Raw genomic sequence first — 20,860 nt, 5'->3', positions numbered from 1 at the left:
TGGGGTGTGGGGGGGGGGGGGGTGAGACAGACTTGGCGCTGAGCGCTCGTGTTGTGTGCTACGCACACAATGTTTGGTTTTTTTTGTAGTGATTTTAGGTTGCACTCCCACTTTTTCAGTTTGCACTCCCACTTTCCAAATTCCTGGCTAAGACACTGCTTTAAAATATGTTGTTTATTATATTGAAATTTTATTTTAAAAAATAGATACAAGGACCTGGAAGAAGAGCAGCAGGTGCAAGCTACATGCACTTTAGCAGCAAATGACAGCTCATCTGATGAGAGTATCAAGAAACCAAGAAACTCCACAACTAATGGGGTTGCAAGTGATAGTGCGGTTCCTTATTGTGCAAAGAATACAGCATTCACTCCAGAATTTGGTATGTATCAGGGTGACTACTTCTACTTTTTGGGAAAGTTTGTGTTATTCAATTGGTGTTAAATCTTTATATTCGATGTTCATGTACAACCAACTTGAACAAGAATTTGTGTGCATACATGTAGCTTGTACAGTCTGATTACATGTAAAATTGGTTTGTCATCTTGTAAGCTTGTAATTGCTGAGTGGTAATTTGTTGATGATTGTGGAGATGGGGAAAGAGCACCATGTAAAACATAAGGGAGACGCTGTTGCCAAGAAACATTCTACATTCAATGGATTTAGTGATTTGATCTGCCAGGGCCCAGCAATCACTATCCTCCATAGGGAGGATGGATTCCACTGAAGCCTTAAAAGCTCAAGGATCACCAGACTTTGGTCAGTGAGTTTGATGCAGACCAAGCTTGGGTATTTCTACAATCAACATCATGAGACATGTTGATGTATGTACGAGTCCTGGTATTCAAAGTAGACTTTTGGTGAGAAAAATAAATCCCCAGCATGTACTTTCTACACCAATCTAGAGACATTATGGGTGCTATAATGACATTCACCTTTAAACACATTAGGCGGAATGTTAGCATATTGAATGTGGGTACATGAACTTGGTAGTTGTTGCCCAGTCTTTCCAAACATAGGTGAATCATATACAGGAGACAAATTAGTGTACTGCAAAATTGTATCAATAAGGCAAATTTGACTGAGCAAGTCAGTAGTCGATTTATGGTTTTCAAAATATATTGCAAAACAAATCTTCATTTGTTGTCCGCCATGCAAGTGTTTATATATCTACTACTTAATTACAGTTCAGTTACAGTTTTTTTTTACACTTTAGTACACTACCCTACCACTCGTAAGCATCAGGCTACTATCTATTAAATCAATAATAATAAGACTCGTAGTCCTTGAAAACCTGTGACATAAGATAAGTTTTGAGAAGGGCTTTGAATTTTGTACAAAGACAAGAACTAAGATTAAGTGGTAGAGAGTTCCACATGCATGGCGCTGCTGAAGAAAAAGACGTGTCACCCCATGAGTGTCGAGACTTGGAGAAGGAGAAGCATGGAATTTGATTGAAGATTCCTTGATGGAGTAGCAATGAGCATCATAGGTGATTCGTTGAGAGATAGGGAGCCAGTGTAATTGTTTTAGAATGGGGGTGATAAAACAGGATTCTCCAGACAGTGTCTCAGTGCGGGCAGCGGTATTTGGGAGGCATTGAAAATGGAAAATCTGGTTGTTAGGAAGAGTATAGAGAAGAGCATTGCTGTTGTCAAGACGAGAAGTAACAAGTGCATGAATGACCTTTTCAGTCGCACTTTTGTCCAAGAACTTGCGAATCTTACCTATCCTGATGTAATATGATGACAGACGAAAGATTTTGTTGATGTGTGGTTGAAGTATCATCGGTGAATAAAAAATAACCCCTAAGTTCCGAGCTTGTAGCGAGGGAGCTATCTTCACTGATGGAAATGTATGGCACTGAAACCTTTGTTAACTGTTGACGTGACCCATGGATGGAACTCTGTCTTGTCATCATTTAACTTTGGGCAGTTTTGTTGTGTTCAGCGTCAAATTTCTTGGATGCATTTCTCAAGTCTTGCAATAGATGCATTGGAGTTTTCTTGAGAAGATTTAAACATGATGTATAGCTGAGTGTCGTCTGCGTACACATGGTAATTCAAATTAAATTTCAGGATGATGTCATGAATCGGTTATGTGTACAGCGTAAACCACTGCGAGCCCAGTACCAACCCCTGTGGCACAGAGTAGTTCAAAACAACAGGGTCTGATATCGCGGTGCCAATACATGTACATACATGCTCAGTTCTATTGTAGAGATACGATTTGCACCATGCTAGGGCTGTGTCCTCTATGCAAAGGTGATTCTTGAGCCAAGAGAGAAGGATTTTTTGGTCAACAGTGTCAAAGGCAGCACTCACAAGTCTAGCAGGACCAGCGCTGTTAGGTTACCATTGTCCATTGCAGAAAGAATATCGTTGCTCACACAGACTAGTGCAGCTTCTGTCCCATGGAAAGGCTTGTGTGCTAACTGGAACACATCGGACAGGTTGAAAGCACGAATGTGATCTGAAATGCGTGATGAAACCACTCGTTTGATAAGTTTTCCAATATATTTTAAGTTTGCAACCGGTCTGTAGTTTTTTAAATATCTCATCTCCTCGTCCAGGTTTGGTTTCTTGATGAGCGGCCTGATGTAGGAAACTTTGAAGCTATAGGGGAAACTACTGGAACTGAGTGGTTCGTTTATAAGATCAGTGATGTTGAGTACAAATATATCAATGTTTTGCTTCATCATGGATGTTGACACTGGATGCAGCTCACAGGATTTTGAAGGAAATTTCATAATAACCATTTGAATCTCAGCAACAGTGGCAGGCTCAAACACAGATAGTCTACACTCTGGTTGAAGACGTGGCAATGTCTGCGGCACATTGTAAGGGACTGATGAAAATTATGAGTGGATGTCTGAAATCTTGGTGACAAAGAATTTCTGGAACTCATTTGCCAAGTTGTGATCATTGTAAGTGGATGGAAGGACAGGGGTTTTGGGTTTGAGCATTATCAAAGAGCTTTGCCATTTTTTGCCATTTCCGCTCAAGTTGATGACAGATCTTTCTTGCTGTATGAGTATCATCATTGAACCAGGAAACTTCAGTACGGGCCTTGACTGATCCTGTTTTGCAAGGTGCGCGGACAGTACTCTCATATTGGCTGACATAGGAGTCCAAGGAGTTGTGATTGATTTCTAGCCTTGCCAAATGAGTTTCTATGTTGCGAACACTTCAGGAGATAAAATAGATGTTAAATTTGCATCGGGGATAAAGAATATTGTCTTTTGGATTTTACCCATACACCGATGTGTGTTAGCACTGTATACTCAGTACTTTCCCGAGTCCTGTGAAAAAATATCACAGGCATGTTACTCGGGTGGGATTCGAACCCACGACCCTTGCAATTCTAGAGCAGTGTCTAGAAGGGTAAATTCGTGACATACACATCAAATGAACTCAAACAAATCAACAGAATGAACACAATTCGTTATTAGCTTTAAATAAACAAAGTTCTTTTATAATGAAGAATTAATGTTTACATAAATTTACAGAAAATAAAGTACAGTTTGTTAAGTCTTAGCCTCAAGGGGTATTTTCTTACGCCCTTGTTTGGCTAAATAAACCAATAAATCAAAACTTTCTACTTTGACAACTTAAATATGCTTTTTTGAAGCCTTGGTTGAAACAATATCGTATCACAACTTTTCCTTGTTAACTTTTACCTCAAAGGTTCTGCTTTTGACCTTAAGTACAAATTATTTACACCGTCTTTAGATTGAACTCTAGGGTTCGTCCACTAGATACAAATAACAAACTTTTACTACGCGCGACACAATACAACTTAAAACAGACTGGGCTGCTTGACCAACTTTTTGTGAACTGAACATCTTTGGCTGGTTCACATTAAAACAAGTAGCAAAATAAATCTCAAATAAAACCTGTGTTTTCGGCTGCTTTGGACCTCATGACTCATGTCTCTTGCCTACTTGGCGACTTTGACAATCCGTCCTTCAAGTATGGCCTTAATCCTAAGAAGTCGGTCAGTAGTTGACTTGGACTTTGTCGTAATCAAGGGTTGAGCGTCATGCATCTAAACCAGGGTTGGGTGGTCATCTACAGTAAAATAGTTAATCAAGAAATGTCCAAATATCTTGTCAAAAAACTTTAATTGCTCGATAACTTCGCTCTTTATAAAAATCAAATTTGACAATTGAGCATACTTCACTTAGTTCTGCTTTGATTAAAGTTACACATGGCAAGTATAGATACTTACATGGTGTTACCACAAATCTATATTAAAGATACACATTCAACAATTTACTTACGATATTTTCGATGTAGGAGGGGGCCGGTGGAAATCGGTCATGGCTTTCCATGACTTTCCAAATCACAATATTTCGCCATGGACTTTTCTGTCCCACGGAATCTCTAAATAATACCCCAGTCTGCCCCATAACCTGCGAGGGCTGATTCCACTCGCTGGGTGGTTACAGTTGACCCACTCTCACTCACTCTCTCTCCCGCTAAATGTGACCCTACTCGGTCGGAGTCATCGTCGATACTTCTACTACATAGTTACAATATTTCTACCCACGAAACCTTCCCATGATTGCCACACCTACATTCCAACATAGCATGTTCACAATGTGTCCATTCACAATACCCGAACCAAATATCATGACCAAATAAGTAATTCTCTGAACCGCGACCCCAGAACAATAACCAAACTTTCACTACGCGTGACACAATTCAACTTACTCAGACTGTGCTGCTTGACCAACTCTTTGCAAACTGTAAAGACTAAAGAATTTGGGGACCAAAACTAAACAATTTATAAAGTTACACAAAATGGAAACACTTTGACAGAAGAAGGAGTTTGAATTCTATGCGTTTGGAGACAGGTAACCAAATGAAGCCGAGCAGCAGAGTTTTGAAATTTTTGAGGCAGGTGGAAAATGGAGAATTTTGTTGCAGAAGTCCAGACGGCATGAGATAAAAATCATGAACCAGATCACACTGTGATTTTGGCATGTAACTCAAGGACAACATATGGTAAATGGCAAAAAATTCAGCCATGGGGCTATCCCATGGTTCCAGTATAATGGTCTAGTTTAATCCTGAAAAGTGTTTTGACATCTGCTCTTTTTGAACACGCCAGCATAAAGTAGACACACAATAGAGAGCCGGTTATGACAATAGGGGTACCCTGAACTTTAGTTTGATTCTCACTTTGGGTTGGAACAAATAGAAACAGTTTATTGGAAGTCACAAGTTCAGTTGAACCATTTAGGAAACTAAATGTAGATAACTAAAAAATAAAATACCTTATGGGAAGTATCTGCAAATAAACTTGATATTTTAACCTGTTTTGATATGCTCTTAGGACAAAATGGAGAGATAGTCGCTGCTCAGCTGTATAAACTTCTTCAGGATGACACATACCATATTCTTCTCATGGATGCTAGATCTACTGAACATTTCCAAGCATCTCATATGCAATGTCAACAAGTCATCAATGTACCACAGGAAACTATAAAACCAGGGTAAGTAAGACCCCTTGGATGGGACATACAGCTGTTGGTCCCGTGTGTTGTGTCACGCTTGTTAAAGATCCCGGTGCAGGGTTTGCTCTGGTGTTCCTGGCTGTGGCTGCTGAATGCGCCTTAGCACCTTGTAAACCCTTAAAAATTGCTGTATAATTGGTTCTAAGAATTGGTAACTTTAATAGCCTATATTAATTTTGGTTTTTACCCATACATCGATGTGTGTTAGCACTGTATACTCAGTACTTCCCCGAGTCCTGTGTAAAAATATCACAGGCATATTACTCGGGTGGGATTCGAACCCACGACCCTTGCAATTCTAGAGCAGTGTCTTACTAACTAGACTACCGAGATTGCCTGGTAGCTAGAGGCAGTTTTAATGCTATTTTTTACCCATACACTGATATGTGTGAGCACTGTACTTTCTCAAGTCCTGTGAAAAACTATCACAGGCACATTACGCAGGTGGGATTCGAACCCACAACCCTTGCAATCCTAGGGCAGACGTGTTTTACCAACTAGTCCATAGACTCCCGGTTAGATTATTGCAATAGCTTATACTTTGGTTTATACAATTATCAATTTCAGAAATTACAACATATTCAAAATGCTGCAGCCTGTCTTGTTATTAGGAATTGGTTTGATCGCCATTCAGATATGACACCAATTCTTTTTGATTTACACTGGGTTCCAGTCAAAGTTCATGTTGAGTATAAAATCGTCTGTGTTATTTTTAAACTTATTCATCATGGTAAATCGGCCCCTCGCTATCTGTCAGAATTAATTTCAATTTACGTTTCTCATATTCATACTAGAAGTTGTGTTGCTGTCAAACTTAATTTTTCCTTTAGTTGGCCCAAGGCCTAGCAAATCTTATGGGGATCGGGCTTTTTCTATTTATGCTCCAGCCTTTTGGAATAATTTACCCATTCTTTTGAGGATTATCACCAACTTTGAAATTTTTAAAACCCACCTCAAAACATTTCTTTTTAAAAGACATTATCTCTGACTCTTTACATTTGTTTTTTAATTGCCTTTTCTATGGTGTTATAATTTTGTTGATTGTCTCGTTTTGGTGTTTGTCATTGTTTGTTTTTGTCGTTCTTATTGTACAATGTAATTTTGCTGTATTTTGGTTACTCTTTTTAGCTTAATGTTTATAATATGTAAAACACTGTACAGCGTTTTGAGATGTTTTATGTAAGACGCTATACTAAAAATAAATTATTATTATTATTATTATTACATTTCTAATTATGCTCGACATGAGCGCCGCCTTCGATTCCATTAAACATGAAATTCTCCTGAGCACCCTTCAAACTCACTTTGGTATATCTGATGTAGCTTTGTTATGGTTCGACTCTTACTTGACTGGCAGAAGGCAGAAGATTGTCGTAGATGATGTTTTGTCTCAGGAATTCAATGTGTTATGGGGTGTGCCCCAAGGCTCTTGCTTGGGACCCCTTTTGTTTACCTTGTATACAAGTAGATTGTTTCAAGAAGTTCAACAGAACTCCCCTGAAATGTCCTGTCATTGTTAATGCAGATGACACTCAACTGTATATGTCTTTTTCACCCGGTCAAAATAATGAAAACAGATCTGTCCTTGCATTAGAACAATGTATTACGCATGTCCATACTTGGTTGTTACAGAATAATCTATTGTTGAATGATAAGAAAACTGAATTTTTGATATGTGCTACTCCTAAGCAAATGTCTAAACTACACATTGAGAGCATCAAGGTTGTTATGTCCAACATATCACCCTCCACCTCAGTAAGGAATTTAGGGATTTGGTTTGATTCTCACTTGACATTTGATAAACATATTGCTGAAGTTTGTAAGAATGCATTTTATTATCTGTTCAATATCCGTCATATCCGTAAATACTTAACTCGTGACTGTACAGAAAAAATTATCCATGCTTTTGTGACAAGCAGGTTAGATTACTGTAACAGCTTATTTTTTGGTTTGCCTGACACACAGATAAGTAAACTGCAAAGGGTTCAGAATGCTTGCGCTAGACTGATATGTAATTCCTCTATTATGCTCTCGATGTAGTCCATTGTTAAATGAGTTACACTGGTTTTCGGTTCGACAAAGAATAGCATTTAAAGTTCTTTTATTAACTTATAAAGCCATTCATGGTTTAGCACCAACATACATTCAAGAACTCATAACCATGAAATCCCTCTCTCAGTCTCAATCAACCTACCGTCTCAGGAGTTCTCAAGATCCCACATTGTTATCTCACCCATCTAGGAAATCTAGGGTAACTTTAGGTGATGGGGCATTTCTATACGCCGCTCCAAATCTTTGGAATAATCTCCCACCTTGCATTAGACAGTCTTCTTCACTTAATGTATTTAAATCTAAGTTAAAAACCTATTTGTTTACTTCACTCATTTAATTAATTCTTGCTCTGTTTGTGTATATTTGTTTTTTCATATTTATTTTCTGCATTTTTGTATTCCATGTAATGCGCAGTAGAGTATATTTATATAGGTATCTGCGCAATATAAATGTCCGTATTATTATTATTAGACTACTGAGATAATTATAACATCAATAACCTGTATCTTCGAGTACCTTGTTGGTAATGCGCTATCATCATCCTTCGTCCTTAGACGAAATAGTAGAAGTAGCTTTGATGAAGTGGTACCAGGTTGCTTTGTCCCTCATGAGTTGTTGGGTCTCGGTTTGATTGAGATTAGTGTCTCTGGTGATGGTGTCTGGGTAGCTCATGTTCCTCCTGCCGCGGTTTGAATGTCCACCAGGAGGATTCCAGAAGACCATGTGCGATATAGGTTGATCGTCTGTGCGCTATAAGACATGAATATTATATTAACTGCGCCAATAAAGTATATTAACACTTACAAGCGGTCAGATATATCAGCACCTCAAATAGTATGCACAAAATTAATTAATTAACCCGATGCACATTTATATTCTGCGCTTTTTGATACTTCTTTTGTTATGCTATGATGTTGTTTGGCTGATTTATGGGCACGTGAGTTGTTTAAATTTGCAAAAGCCCCTAATCAAGCAAGAGTGTTGTACTGTGAAGAAGAAGGTCAGCATTGTTATTGTTGTTTGTTGTTTGTTGTGTGTTCGATAAATTGATTGCGATGAATATCAGCAATAATTGTCAATAACAAAGCAGAGGGGTTTGAGATCGGAGGCACGTCAACAGTTAACAAAGGTTTCAGCGCCATACATTTCCATCGGTGATGCTCAGATAGCTTCCTCGCTGCAAGCTCAGAACTTAAGGGTTATTTTTGATTCATCGATGACACTTCAACCATACATCAACAACATCGTTCGTCTGTCATCATACCACCTCAGGAATATTGGTAAGATTCGTAAGTACTTGGACAAAAGTGCCGCTGAAAAGGTCATTCATGCATTTGTTACTTCTCGCCTTGACAATGGCAATGATCTTCTCTAAAGTCTTCCTAACAACCAGATTTCCCGTCTTCAACGTCTCCAAAATACTGCTGCCCGCATTGTGACAATGTCTAAGAAATCCTGTTCCATCACCCCCATTCTGAAACAACTACACTGGCTCCCTATCTCTCAACGAATCATCCTCAAGCTGATGCTCATTGTCCACAAAGCACTTAATGGCAAGGCTCCCCACTATATTTCTGAACTTCTTCAAGTTTACACTCCATCAAGAAATCTTCAATCAAATTCCATGCTTCTTCTCATTGAACCCAACCAAGTCTCAACACTCGTGGGTAGACAGGTCTTTTTCTTCAGCTGCGCCACGCATCTGGAACTCTCTACCACTTAATCTTAGATCTTGTCTTTGTACCACAACATTCAAATCTCTTCTTAAAACTTATCTTATGTCACAGGTTTTCAAGGACTAATTTTGTTGTGTCTGTTTTTTTTTGGTTTGTTTTGTTTTGTTTTGTTCGTTGTTGGTTTTTACTGCGCCTTGAACACCCAGCAGGGTGGATGCGTGCGCATTACAAGTCTTATTATAATTATTAGTCTTATTATTATTATAAACCAATAAGGGAATCAATGTGTGGTGAAGAGGTTTTTTTTTCAACACAACACCCCACCAGCTGTGAAATGGTAAGGCCCTCCTCCGGTAAACAACTCATTATAAGGAGATTGCTGTGCGCGTTGCGCACATCGCGTGATGTGGCACAAACGTCGCGGCAGTCGCTATCGACCAATAGGAATGAAGAAACTGTCTTTTAAGCACAGGTGCAAGCTCGCGTGTCACGCCCACTTTTTACTGGTGTTATATCATCCGTTCAAACACCCCCACGTGATGCCTTCTCGACCAATCAGAATGGAGAAACTGCCTTAGGTATTTATGAATATGGGTTTAAAGCCAGTTTCCCTGATATGGTAAGACAGGGGAAGGTGTTTCCAGATGAGAAAATATATCCTTGCTGTTCAGGACAGTGATGGAGGACACACTAAGTATTGATTATTATTATTATTATTATTGAGGACTATCTTCAGGAAATCAGCAGTATATGTAAGTTAAAAGCAGAGAAAACTTTTAAGCAGGGAATCAGGGAGAATAGGGGCTTGTGCAACTTTTGAAATTCAACCTTAAAGACACTGGACCCTAATGGATCAGTCTTCGCACTTGGTGTATCTCAACGTATGCACAAAATAACAAACCTGTGAAAATTTGAGCTCAATTGGTCGTTGAAACTGCGAGATAATTATGAAAGAAAAAACACCCTCGTCGTAGTTGAGTGGTTTGATGCTTGATTTCGAGACCTCAAAATCTAATTCGTATAAAATTACATCTTTCTCGAAAACTACATGTACTGTATGTTACTTTTTCTAACAGTGTTTTATACTATCAACAGCTCCCCATTACTTGTGACCAAGTAAGGTTTTGTGCTAATAATTATTTTGAGTAATTACGAATCCTGTCCTCTGCCTTTAAGCCACTCAAGTGTCCATAAATCCGCTTAACAACACCGTAATGCAATAAAATAGGTGTCAAAATGCGCAGAAGATATCTGTAAATCGAATTAATTGATCATTTGTTTGCATACTATTTCAAGTTACGATAAATCTGACCATTTGTAAGTATTTAGATACTAGATACTTTAATGGTGCAGTTTATTATATCTATACTGTATTTATCAGCCAATTTGGTATGTTTTTCATTTTGGTCGCCGTAGACTGTACTATACTTGTGAATTAAAGGCAGGCAGTGGACACTATTGGTAATTGTTCAAAATAATTATTATCATAAAACCTTTCTTGATTATGAGTAATGGGGAGAGGTTGATAGTATAAAACATTGTGAGAAACATTTCCCTCTGAAGTGGAGTAGTTTTCGAGAAACAAGGAATTTTCCTCGAATTTGATTTCGAGACCTCAGGTTTAGAATTTAGTTTAGAATTTGAGGTCTTGAAATCAAGCATCTGAACGCACACAACTTCGTGTTACAAGGGTGTTTTTTCTTTCACTTTTATCTCTCAACTTCGACGACCGTTTGAGCCCAAATTTTCACAGGTTTGTTATTTTATGCATGTGTTGAGATGCACCAATTGAGAAGACTACATGTAGTCTTTAACAATTACCGATAGTGTCCAGTGTCTTTAATAAGGAAATCAAACCTTTACCTTTACTCATATATAAAAATATGAATGCAGACCAGAGGTGTCATCATAGATCATCATTTGAATTGGATGCTTGAATCTTGTGCTACATGTACAATGAATGTCAAACATGTATATTTTTAATATATATATATAATATGGAGTACCACAGGGCTAGGTTATTGGCCCTTTAGCCTTTACTCTCTATTCTTCACCACTTGAAGACGTCATTAATCACCATGGTATCTCCAATATGATTTATGCCGACGACACCCAGCTTTATATTATTCTCAAAAATGATGAAAGAGTGTCGGGCATAGTCCAGCTTCAAGAATGCCTGAAAGACATCAAGTCATGGTCTACTAAGAACTTTCTTAAGTTAAACGAGAACAAAACCGAGGTCATTCATTTGTCCAGTCGTCACAGACCTGTTAGTCCTTTCTCTAGTATCACATTGAACAACACCTCCATATGCCTAGTGGCAAGTGCTCGCAACCTCGGAGTGCTGTTTCACTTAACAATCATGTCAGAGCAATGTATGTCGTACTACTTCGTTTGCTCTTTGTAGAATTGGCTCCATCAGACAATATCTGGATGTGAAATCTACTGAAAATTTGGTTAATTCCTTTGTAATGTGCCGCATAGATACCTGTAATAGCCTTCTTTACGGACTACCAGACACTCAAATTGCCAGATTACAACGCATACAAAATTCAGCGGCCAGACTAGTCACCAGAACTCGCAATTGGGAACCCATCACACCCATTCTTAAAGGAACACGTCGCCTTGGATCGGTCGAGTTGGTCTTTGAAAAGCGTTTGTAACCATTTGCTATAAAATGCATATGGTTAGAAAGATATTTTAAAAGTAGAATATAATGATCCACAAGTATCACTCGAAATTGCACAGTTTTCTTTTTACCTCGTCGACTAACACGGTCGGCATTTATGGGAGTCAAATTTTTGACTCCCATCAATGGCCGACTGTGTTAGTTCGCAAAGTAAAAGGAAAACCACGCAGTTTCGAGGCAAATTTGTGTGGATCATTGTATTCTACTTAAAAATCATCTTTCTAACCATATGCATTTTATAGCAAACGGTTACAAACGCTTTTCAAAGACCAACTCGACCGATCCAAGGCGACGTGTTCCTTTAAGGATCTACATTGGCTACCAATACGGGCTAGAATTGATTTTAAAGTTTTGGATCTGACTTATCAGTGTATCCATGGTGTTGCCCCTGTTTATCTTCAAAGCTTAGTTCAGGAGTACAAAACAAGCAGGAATCTACGATCTTCAAATAAATCCCTTCTGACTCACCCAGTTATCAAAACCAAGTCGTACGGTTCCCGCTCTTTCCAATATGCAGCAGTTCAGTTATGGAACAGTCTTCCAGAGGTTGTTAAACAGGCTGAGCCATCAGAACAATTCAAAACCCGGTTAAAAACATATCTGTTTACTTTGTACAATATTTGTTGATTTCCTTTTACAGCGCATAGGGACCTCACGGTGGTATGCGCTATATATGTAAGAATGGTTTTACTGTTATTATTATTATTATTAAACTCCCCTGGGCAGTGATGTGATTTAACAATCACCTTTTTATAGAGCAATTTTGTTATTTCTAAATTGATAACATTTTGTTCTGAAATACTACCGATATTTTGCCAAGGTAGTTTACTTTGTGACGGTGGTTTATCAATGAACTCAATATGGGCATGTGCAGCTATGTTAAATATATTGACATCTGACGTTATTTCTCGCCAATTTCTTACAAAATGTTTCAGTCTACCTGCTTCAAATGCCTCTATTTTAACTGAAGTACTAACAGCATCGCTGTAGACTCTGCAGTTTTGTGCTACTTCTGGCTTTGCTGACTTTTCGTCTGCGTTCTGGGGTACTCCTGGAAGTTTTTTGCACCATCTACTGAAGTTTTATGCCCTTGATATGGCTTGTGAAAATTGCCACGACCTCGTCTCCTGAATCTGTTGCCTTGAGCTTGATTTCTACCACGGCTACTACCAACTCGTGACCAAGATGTACTTATCTTCTGACCTGCTCTGTTTACTTCTTGAATACCTTTAACAGACCTACCAAGTCTCACGCATTAGGCGTGAAACTCACGCATTTGGGCTCTGTCTTATGCTCACACGCACAGCAACCATTTTCTCACGCATTGGGGCCAGACCGGGACAAAAATAAAAATTAACGACAATGCATTGCCAAATCGCGCTCCTGTGTACAAAAAACGCAATCTACAATGTTTGCACAATCTTCAGATTGCACGCAGTTTATCAGAATCATCAACTTGAGCTGCCGTACACACAGAGCGCAAATTTGCAGATTGCGCACGCTTATTGGACTCCCAGCAGGTTCAGCTAAAATTCGGCAAAGCGCAAAACGCTTATTGCGCAAAACGCTTATTGCGCACAAGTTTTTCCCGATTCGTTTTGCAAATTCGTTAAATGGGCACCACTAGCGAAGACACAACATGCAGAAGAAGTGAGTGGAGAATTTAGGACATCATTTTTAGTCGATTTTTATTTTTATTTTGGAAGGAAATAATCTGACACAATCGTACCTCCACATTAACCATCAACATCTCCTGTGTACTTCATGTGAGTTTTAATTATTCTGAAGAGGTTTTTGATGCATTTTGGAACACTTTTTTGTCCTTTGATTCGGCTTTGTCTGTTGTCGTTTGGGCTAGTTGTTCAACTAGTTGTGTAATAGCTGTGGACCCTTTCACGAGGGATGCCTGGATTGCTTGGAATTTAACACCCAAAGACTGTGATTCCGGTCGAATAATGTCCCAAACCAGCTGGTTTACATGTACACTGGAGAGCCCAACACAGTTTTCAGGTTTATTGTATTTTTTGACAAGCTCATTGTTCTTGTCATCAGGGATTGCATCTCTGAACAAACTATTCACCATGTCAGCCAAATCTTTGTCAGCGGCTTTTTAAATGTTCCGTAGTGTTGAAGTTCTCAGTCATATTTTTGAAAATGTTCACTGTCTCAGTTTTTGCAGACTCACTCTCAATTTCAACAGGTTTATCAGATTTCTCTGCACTAGTTGACAGTTTATCATCATTTTTAACATGCATGTGAATTTGAGGCTGTGTCTGATTATTCAACTCTAGTTCTTGAACCTCCACGGGTTCTTCAGAATACTCAAAACTCTCTTCTATTTGCCCTACGCGAGCACTGAGTTTATCCGAGCAGTAACATTGCTACCGGGGTGCATATCAGATGTCTTTGTCGTTTTGGTGGTGTAACTTCACCAAGACTACCGTGCTCTCCCCAGAATAATACATTTTCAACTCATGAATACCATCGTCCTGGAAGCGGACAGGCCACACCGACAAGACAATTGCACCATGCATGTTGGGTGTGCCAGCCGACCTTCCAGCACACCTGATAATCGCGCACTTCATGTTTTAACAACATACTTTGGGATTGATTTTGCCTGTATTGCATCGCAATTTGCAATGCAATTTGGATGATTTTCTATGCAATTTTAAAAAGTGCATCGCAAATTTTGCGATCCAATTTGCGATGCATATTTTGCAACTTTTATGCTTAAATAAAAACTAATGATTTTTTATTTGAAACCATTCACATTTAATCAATTTTCCCGCAAGAAAAATTATGCTAAATTGATAAGAAATCACCGCTGACGACTAATGTTTTCTTCCGTGATGTTGAATACTTTTACACACCGCTCTGGCAGTAGGGCATAATCGTCCAATGAAAATTTTTGTTATGCGCTATATGGAAATTCAACAGCCAATAGAAACACGTGTCTCTGAGACCGTGGCCTCACCCTCAGACATTGGACGAACCAAACTACATGTACATGTACATGGCGACTTTGGATTTTATAAATAAGAAACTAATGTTTTCTACTTGGAAAGTAAGAACAAACAGTTGTTAATTTATGTTAAGAACATCTGCCAGGTATATTAAATCATTTAAACTCCAATTGTCGACAGGCCACATATTTGCTAAAATTATGGTTGGTATAATTATAGGCAATTTTCAGTTATGCTACTAATTGCATCATACACGTCCCGTCTTCCCCTATGGTAAATATATCCTTACCATGTTCCCAGATCTTCTCGATAACAAACGCTACGCGTTCCCATCTTCCCTTATTAAAACAAATTCCCAAATTTATTTGTTCAAATCCTGTCTTGCGGACAATCGACTCTGAGAGGAAGAAGAAAAACTTAAAAAAAAAACCCCAAAACCGAACAATAACAAAGAGTTGTTCGGGCTGTTGCCCGAACACCTAATAATAATATATGGGCTAGTGAAAAGACTTGCATGTGAACACGTGTGGTAGAGCAATGTTGTATGTAATATGTCATTTTGCAGTCTTCCATTTTGCTTGGGCAAACTCTACAAGTATTATCATGAATGCACTTACAATTTCCAAACACAAAGCGACTAGTGGATTGCTATGTTTTTAAATGGTATACAGTACAGTGCAAGTTATATTGATGCATCTTTTGAAGTCATACCAGCCACATCGTATGATTTGTACATCTTTGAATTTTGGACAGCCCACAATAGAATGTGTTACAACTTTTTAAATAAAATTCCTTCTTATGTATAAAATTACCTTTTTGCAATATACAATGTAGTTTCAAGGGGAAGGAAAACAAGCAATTTTAACATTTTACAGTATTTGTTTACTTTGTATAGGATCACTGTAACAAACATTGTGAAATGCCTGAAGGCTGAAGCAAGAACATTGTGGACTAAACGGGGTGATGTTGATTGTATTGTGCTGTTTGATTGGAACAGCACACTCAAAGACTTGACAAAGAGTTCAACCTTGGTTTGCCTGAAAGATGCTATTTACAAGGTAAGTCATTCAGAATAGATGGTAATGGCTTAGAGTTTTATTATTAATGTTACAGCACTTTTGAATTGCCATCCTGGCATTGGATATGCCCAATGATTTGAATTCAAGAGTAGCCTAATGAGTTTGTGCATATTGTTTTCAATGTAACAGAAGCTTAGGTAATTCTGTATTGTGGATGTTTTGCTAGAGAAGCCTAATGAATTCTGTATTGAGGATGGTTCTCCAGAGAAGCCTTGTAAATTCTGTTTTGTGAATGGTTCTCCAGAGAAGTCTATGTGAATTCTGTAGTGTGGATGGTTCGCTAGAGAGCCTAGTGAATTCTGTATTGTGAATGGTTCTTCAGAGAAGCCTAGTGAATTCTGTATTGTGGATGGTTCTCCAGAGAAGCCTTGTAAATTCAGTATTGCGAATGGTTCTCCAGAGAAGCCTAGTGATTTCTGTATTGTGGATGGTTCTCCAGAGAAGCCTAGTAAATTCTGTATGGTGAATGGTTCTCCTGAGAAGCCTAGTAAATTCTGTATGGTGAATGGTTCGCTAGAGAAGCCTTGTGAATTCTGTATTTATGTGGATGGTTCTCCAGAGAAGCCTAGTGAATTCTGTATTGTGGATGGTTCTCAAGAGAAGCCTAGTGAATTCTGTACGGTAAATGGTTCTCCAGAGAAGCCTAGTGAATTCTGTACGGTGAATGGTTCTCCAGATGAGCCTGGTGAATTCTGTATTGTGGATGGTTCTCCAGATGAGCCTGGTGAATTCTGTATTGTGAATGGTTCGCTAGAGAAGCCTAGTGAATTCTGTATGCTGAATGGTTCTCCAGAGAAGCCTAGTGAATTCTGTATTGTGGATGGTTCGCTAGAGAAGCCTAGTGAATTCTGTATGGTGAATGGTTCTCCTGAGAAGGCTAGTAATTTCTGTATTGTGAATGGTTTTCTAGAGAAGCCTAGTAAATTCTGTATTGTGAATGGTTCTCCTGAGAAGCCTAGTAAATTCTGTATTGTGGATGGTTCTCCAGAGAAGCCTAGTAAATTCTGTATTGTGAATGGTTCTCCAGAGAAGCCTAGTAAATTCTGTATTGTGAATGGTTCTCCAGAGAAGCCTAGTAAATTCTGTATTGTGGATGGTTCTCAAAAGAATCCTATGTGAATTCTGTATTACTATGTAAGGATATTTCTCCAGAGAATCCTAGTAAATTCTATATTGTCGGTGAATTCTGTAGATGGATTGCACTACGCGGCATCAATCACCATACTTGATGTATTTTACACGTGAAAAGTGCATGCGTGTTGGCGCTGCGGGTGACTCTTCTTGTGCACTTTTTACGTCCACTGCCCACTCCCTACCATAATAGTTTGTTTTATGCCACCCAATCCACTACAAGTACATTGCTGTCTTGTCATATAGGCTCCGGGAGTCTTTCCATTTCAGCCGGGTGTTAATACAATTCACTTGTTGGGAACCACAGTTCATATGAATTTAATCTTTGAATTTTGCTGCGTAGATGCACAAAAGTCCTTCAAACTATTAAAATTATAGCTCTTTTGCATGATTTTTATGTTTATATTGATACAAATACATGTATCTGTTAGTTTGCTTTGAATTGTTTGACATACATAGGTGTTTGGTTTCCAAATGTGAACTTAACAAAACTAAATACTTATCAATTGTTGTCATTTGTTGGCAGTGGGATTCACTGGTTACATTGAAAAGAGAACCTATTGTATTAGATGGGGGATACGAGAGCTGGCTTATACGATATCCAATGTTAACTACCAATCCTCATGTCAATAGACCAACTACAACAAGTGATGCTTCTTCAACAACTTCAAACTTGTGTAAGTTGTATTCATTGTTTCTTATATTGTTTGTGACACTTGGATTTAATATATGGGATTTACATATGCATGCCCCCTCCTTTTCCTTCTGACAAAAAAGGGAGAGAGACAAAAAAGTAGCTGGGAACGATGGAGAGATGAACTAAAATTAGATACCTGGTATTTTTTCAACAAAGCTACTAATACGTAAAACACTTTGCTTCATTTGTGGACCACTATGTCACTGTGGACATTGTCTCATGAGGAATTTCACATGAATCTGTGTGCGTGGACAGTGTGTTTCCCGCACTTAACATGTGGGCCCAATTTCATGGCTCTGCTTACCACCAAATTTTGTACTTACAATCACCATACCAGTCCTGATTTGAGGTGTGCGTTGGAACCCACACACCATTGCAGGCCTATAAATGTCCCCATGTGCCGAATAATCACACACCTTAAGGCTGGTTCATACTCGCTGTGTATTCACGTTGTACACAGTGCGCACCCGTTTTTTTAAGTCCGCAGTGCGTAAAAGGAAGCGCAGTGCCTTATCATTTTTCACAAATGCGTACAAATTTTGTTAAAATGATAATTAGGTTGTACACACTAATCAGATCCGTAGTCGCACGTATTGAAATATTTCAACATTTGTCAGATGCGTAGACACAATCCTAGTGAATAATGGCAAGAACCTTATAAGAAAAGGTGACAACTTTGCGCCTTTTTCCAATTCTGTGTAACACAAGCTTGAAAAAAAAACAAGATGCAGAAGGGCAATGACTTCATGGAAGGAATTTGGGATAATTTGTGATAAAGATTTGGACGGAAGGCAATTGAACAAATAAAAGTCCATTTCTAAGTAGGTCATGGATTTATCTTTACAATGGTGATGGTGAAAGAATGGGGATGATTATGATAAAGGCATTCAAGAGGTAATAGCTTTTCAATCAGATGGCATAAAAACGCTTCAGTCCAACTACTTTGTGTCATGTAATTCATCAATTAGGAGAAAAGAAAGACATCGTCATCTACTCTCCTGAAAAGAAACGCATGACTCAAAGTAGTTGGACTGAAGCGTTTTTATGCCATCCAATTGAATAGCTATTATCTCTTGTATGCCTTTATCAATCATCCCCATTCTTTCATTATTGTAGATGTAAATGCATGACCTAATTAGAAATGGACATTATTTGTTCAAGATTTTTCTCATTTTTAAAACAACAATGATTGCGGTTTTTTTACTCACCCGGTATATACATAACAGCTTACCTCTGCTTTATTCAAACGCACACATTGATTGTTCACTCATAAAGGGTCTTAAATCAACTGTCAATTGTTGAAATTTTGTTACGCATTCTAGAAATGGGGAAGGACAAAGACCTTAACTACAGTGCCATCATCGACACCGACAGCAGAAAACATCCCTGCACAATGTGCTTCTTAAATCCAATGAGCACCCATTAAATGGCCATTGAGTACATTATATCTATAAGTAAAAACATATTTTGTGTTACATTCTAATCCTCAAGTATATCGACAAGGAAACCCTATCAGTTTATTATATTGAAATGTCACTATTATATCGTTTGTCTCACCAAACAATTTGTTGTCCCTGAATAAATGTTCATGAAGCCTTTTGATTTGGAACTTAGGATGGCTGATTCAATAACTCCCAACTTGAAAATGATCTTGCAAAAACAAAATTGGTTTTAGTGGTCAGATTTTGCATCAGCATTCTCGCATGCACAGCAAATTGCATCCACCATTCGTTGCTTGGTACATGTATATTGATACGTTAGATTGATTTTGCCCCTTTGTTTTTCAGTGAATTTTGATTATCCATCTCTTGAGGATGAGCAGCCAAGGAGTCTGCCTACAGCCAGCCCAGTTTCAGCTCAAGTGAAGTCTTCTCATGCTATAGATGTCAATGGCCAAATATCAACACCTAGTGAACCTGCTGCCACTTCAACAAGTAATGAAGCTGCCTGTGCTGTTTTTCCTGAGACAAACTCTGTCAAGTGTGTTCCTTCTGTGGACAGATCTAGTAAGCCTAAACAGCCTAATGAACATGCAGCTTCAAAACCAGACGTGTGCAATTTATCCACCTCACATGGCTCATTCGTCACCCAACTTGATAATACTGAAGCCAACAAAGAAATAATCTCAAACCAAAACCCTAAAGTGACAAATGTCAATCAGCCCTCCTCTTCATCTTCAAGTGCTAATGGGAGCACACCAGCAAATGAGCAACGAGAAACTCTCTCTCCAAACATACAACCAGTGATTCCTCATCGTTCCCTTAAGCCACCATTACCAAATAATACAAATCCCTCACAGAATACAATCAATGATGGTATCAATGTTTCAGTGAAATCTGAAGATGAGTCTGTTAACAAGCAAATGCAGTTAGACAAGCTGACATCAGACAAGATATTGAAAGACAAAGATGTAAATGAAAGCAATATCGAAGCAGGAGAAATATCAAGAGAACAACAAGAACACAAAATACGAGAACAAAAGGCAAGACAGGAACTAGAGAACATGAGACAAGAGAAAATCCGAACAGAAAATAAACAACTACGCCTTGAGAAGGCAGAGATGGAAACACAACTTGAAGAGCAGGTAAGAATTACACTCCAAGTATAGTGGTAAATGATGCATTCATTTGCAAAACGTTTATTTTTAAGCTAAAAAAGATTCAAAAGATTAATCGAATTTCTTGTGATTTATAATTGATGTTCCACCTGTAAACTAGCAAGATACTAGAACGCTTGACAGGGACATCACTGTGTGTCTTTGTGCATTTTACTCATTCTTGGTCTTGTTCTCTTTCGACAGTAATGATTTGTTTAATCAATCTGGCAATCACCTACACAGGGGTTTCCCTTCACTTTTTTTTTCAATCGCCCGCCGGGCGAGTCAACCAAAATTCTCGATCGCCCGCAGGTTTTTTCACTAGCCGGCATGTATTTATACACAAAATTTTCAAAACGGGAAAAAAAAACCAAAAAACCCAAACCTGACGAAAGTGAAGCCCTTTAAATTGCTTTTTGGGAGGATTTTATATCTAAATTTTTACCTTAAACTATCCGC

General features: G+C 38.5%; 1 protein-coding gene across 3 annotated transcripts in view; it reads left to right on the top strand.

Moving 5' to 3' along the window:
- LOC139937725 (ubiquitin carboxyl-terminal hydrolase 8-like) overlaps nucleotides 1-20,860 on the top strand; it is a 110,749-nt gene that overhangs the window by 44,499 nt on the left and 45,390 nt on the right. For all 3 annotated transcript variants that reach the window (XM_071933015.1, XM_071933014.1, XM_071933012.1), the window contains exons 5-9: nucleotides 207-379; nucleotides 5,338-5,497; nucleotides 15,794-15,956; nucleotides 17,635-17,785; nucleotides 19,593-20,389. In XM_071933015.1, coding sequence (XP_071789116.1) covers nucleotides 207-379; nucleotides 5,338-5,497; nucleotides 15,794-15,956; nucleotides 17,635-17,785; nucleotides 19,593-20,389 — 1,444 coding nt within the window. The remainder of the gene's footprint in view (nucleotides 1-206; nucleotides 380-5,337; nucleotides 5,498-15,793; nucleotides 15,957-17,634; nucleotides 17,786-19,592; nucleotides 20,390-20,860) is intronic.

The sequence above is a fragment of the Asterias amurensis genome, chromosome 5, assembly GCF_032118995.1.
Source record: "Asterias amurensis chromosome 5, ASM3211899v1".
Classification (NCBI taxonomy): Eukaryota; Metazoa; Echinodermata; class Asteroidea; order Forcipulatida; family Asteriidae; genus Asterias; species Asterias amurensis.
Note: the sequence above shows the minus strand (reverse complement) of the source record. Positions and strands in the feature narration are given on the sequence as shown.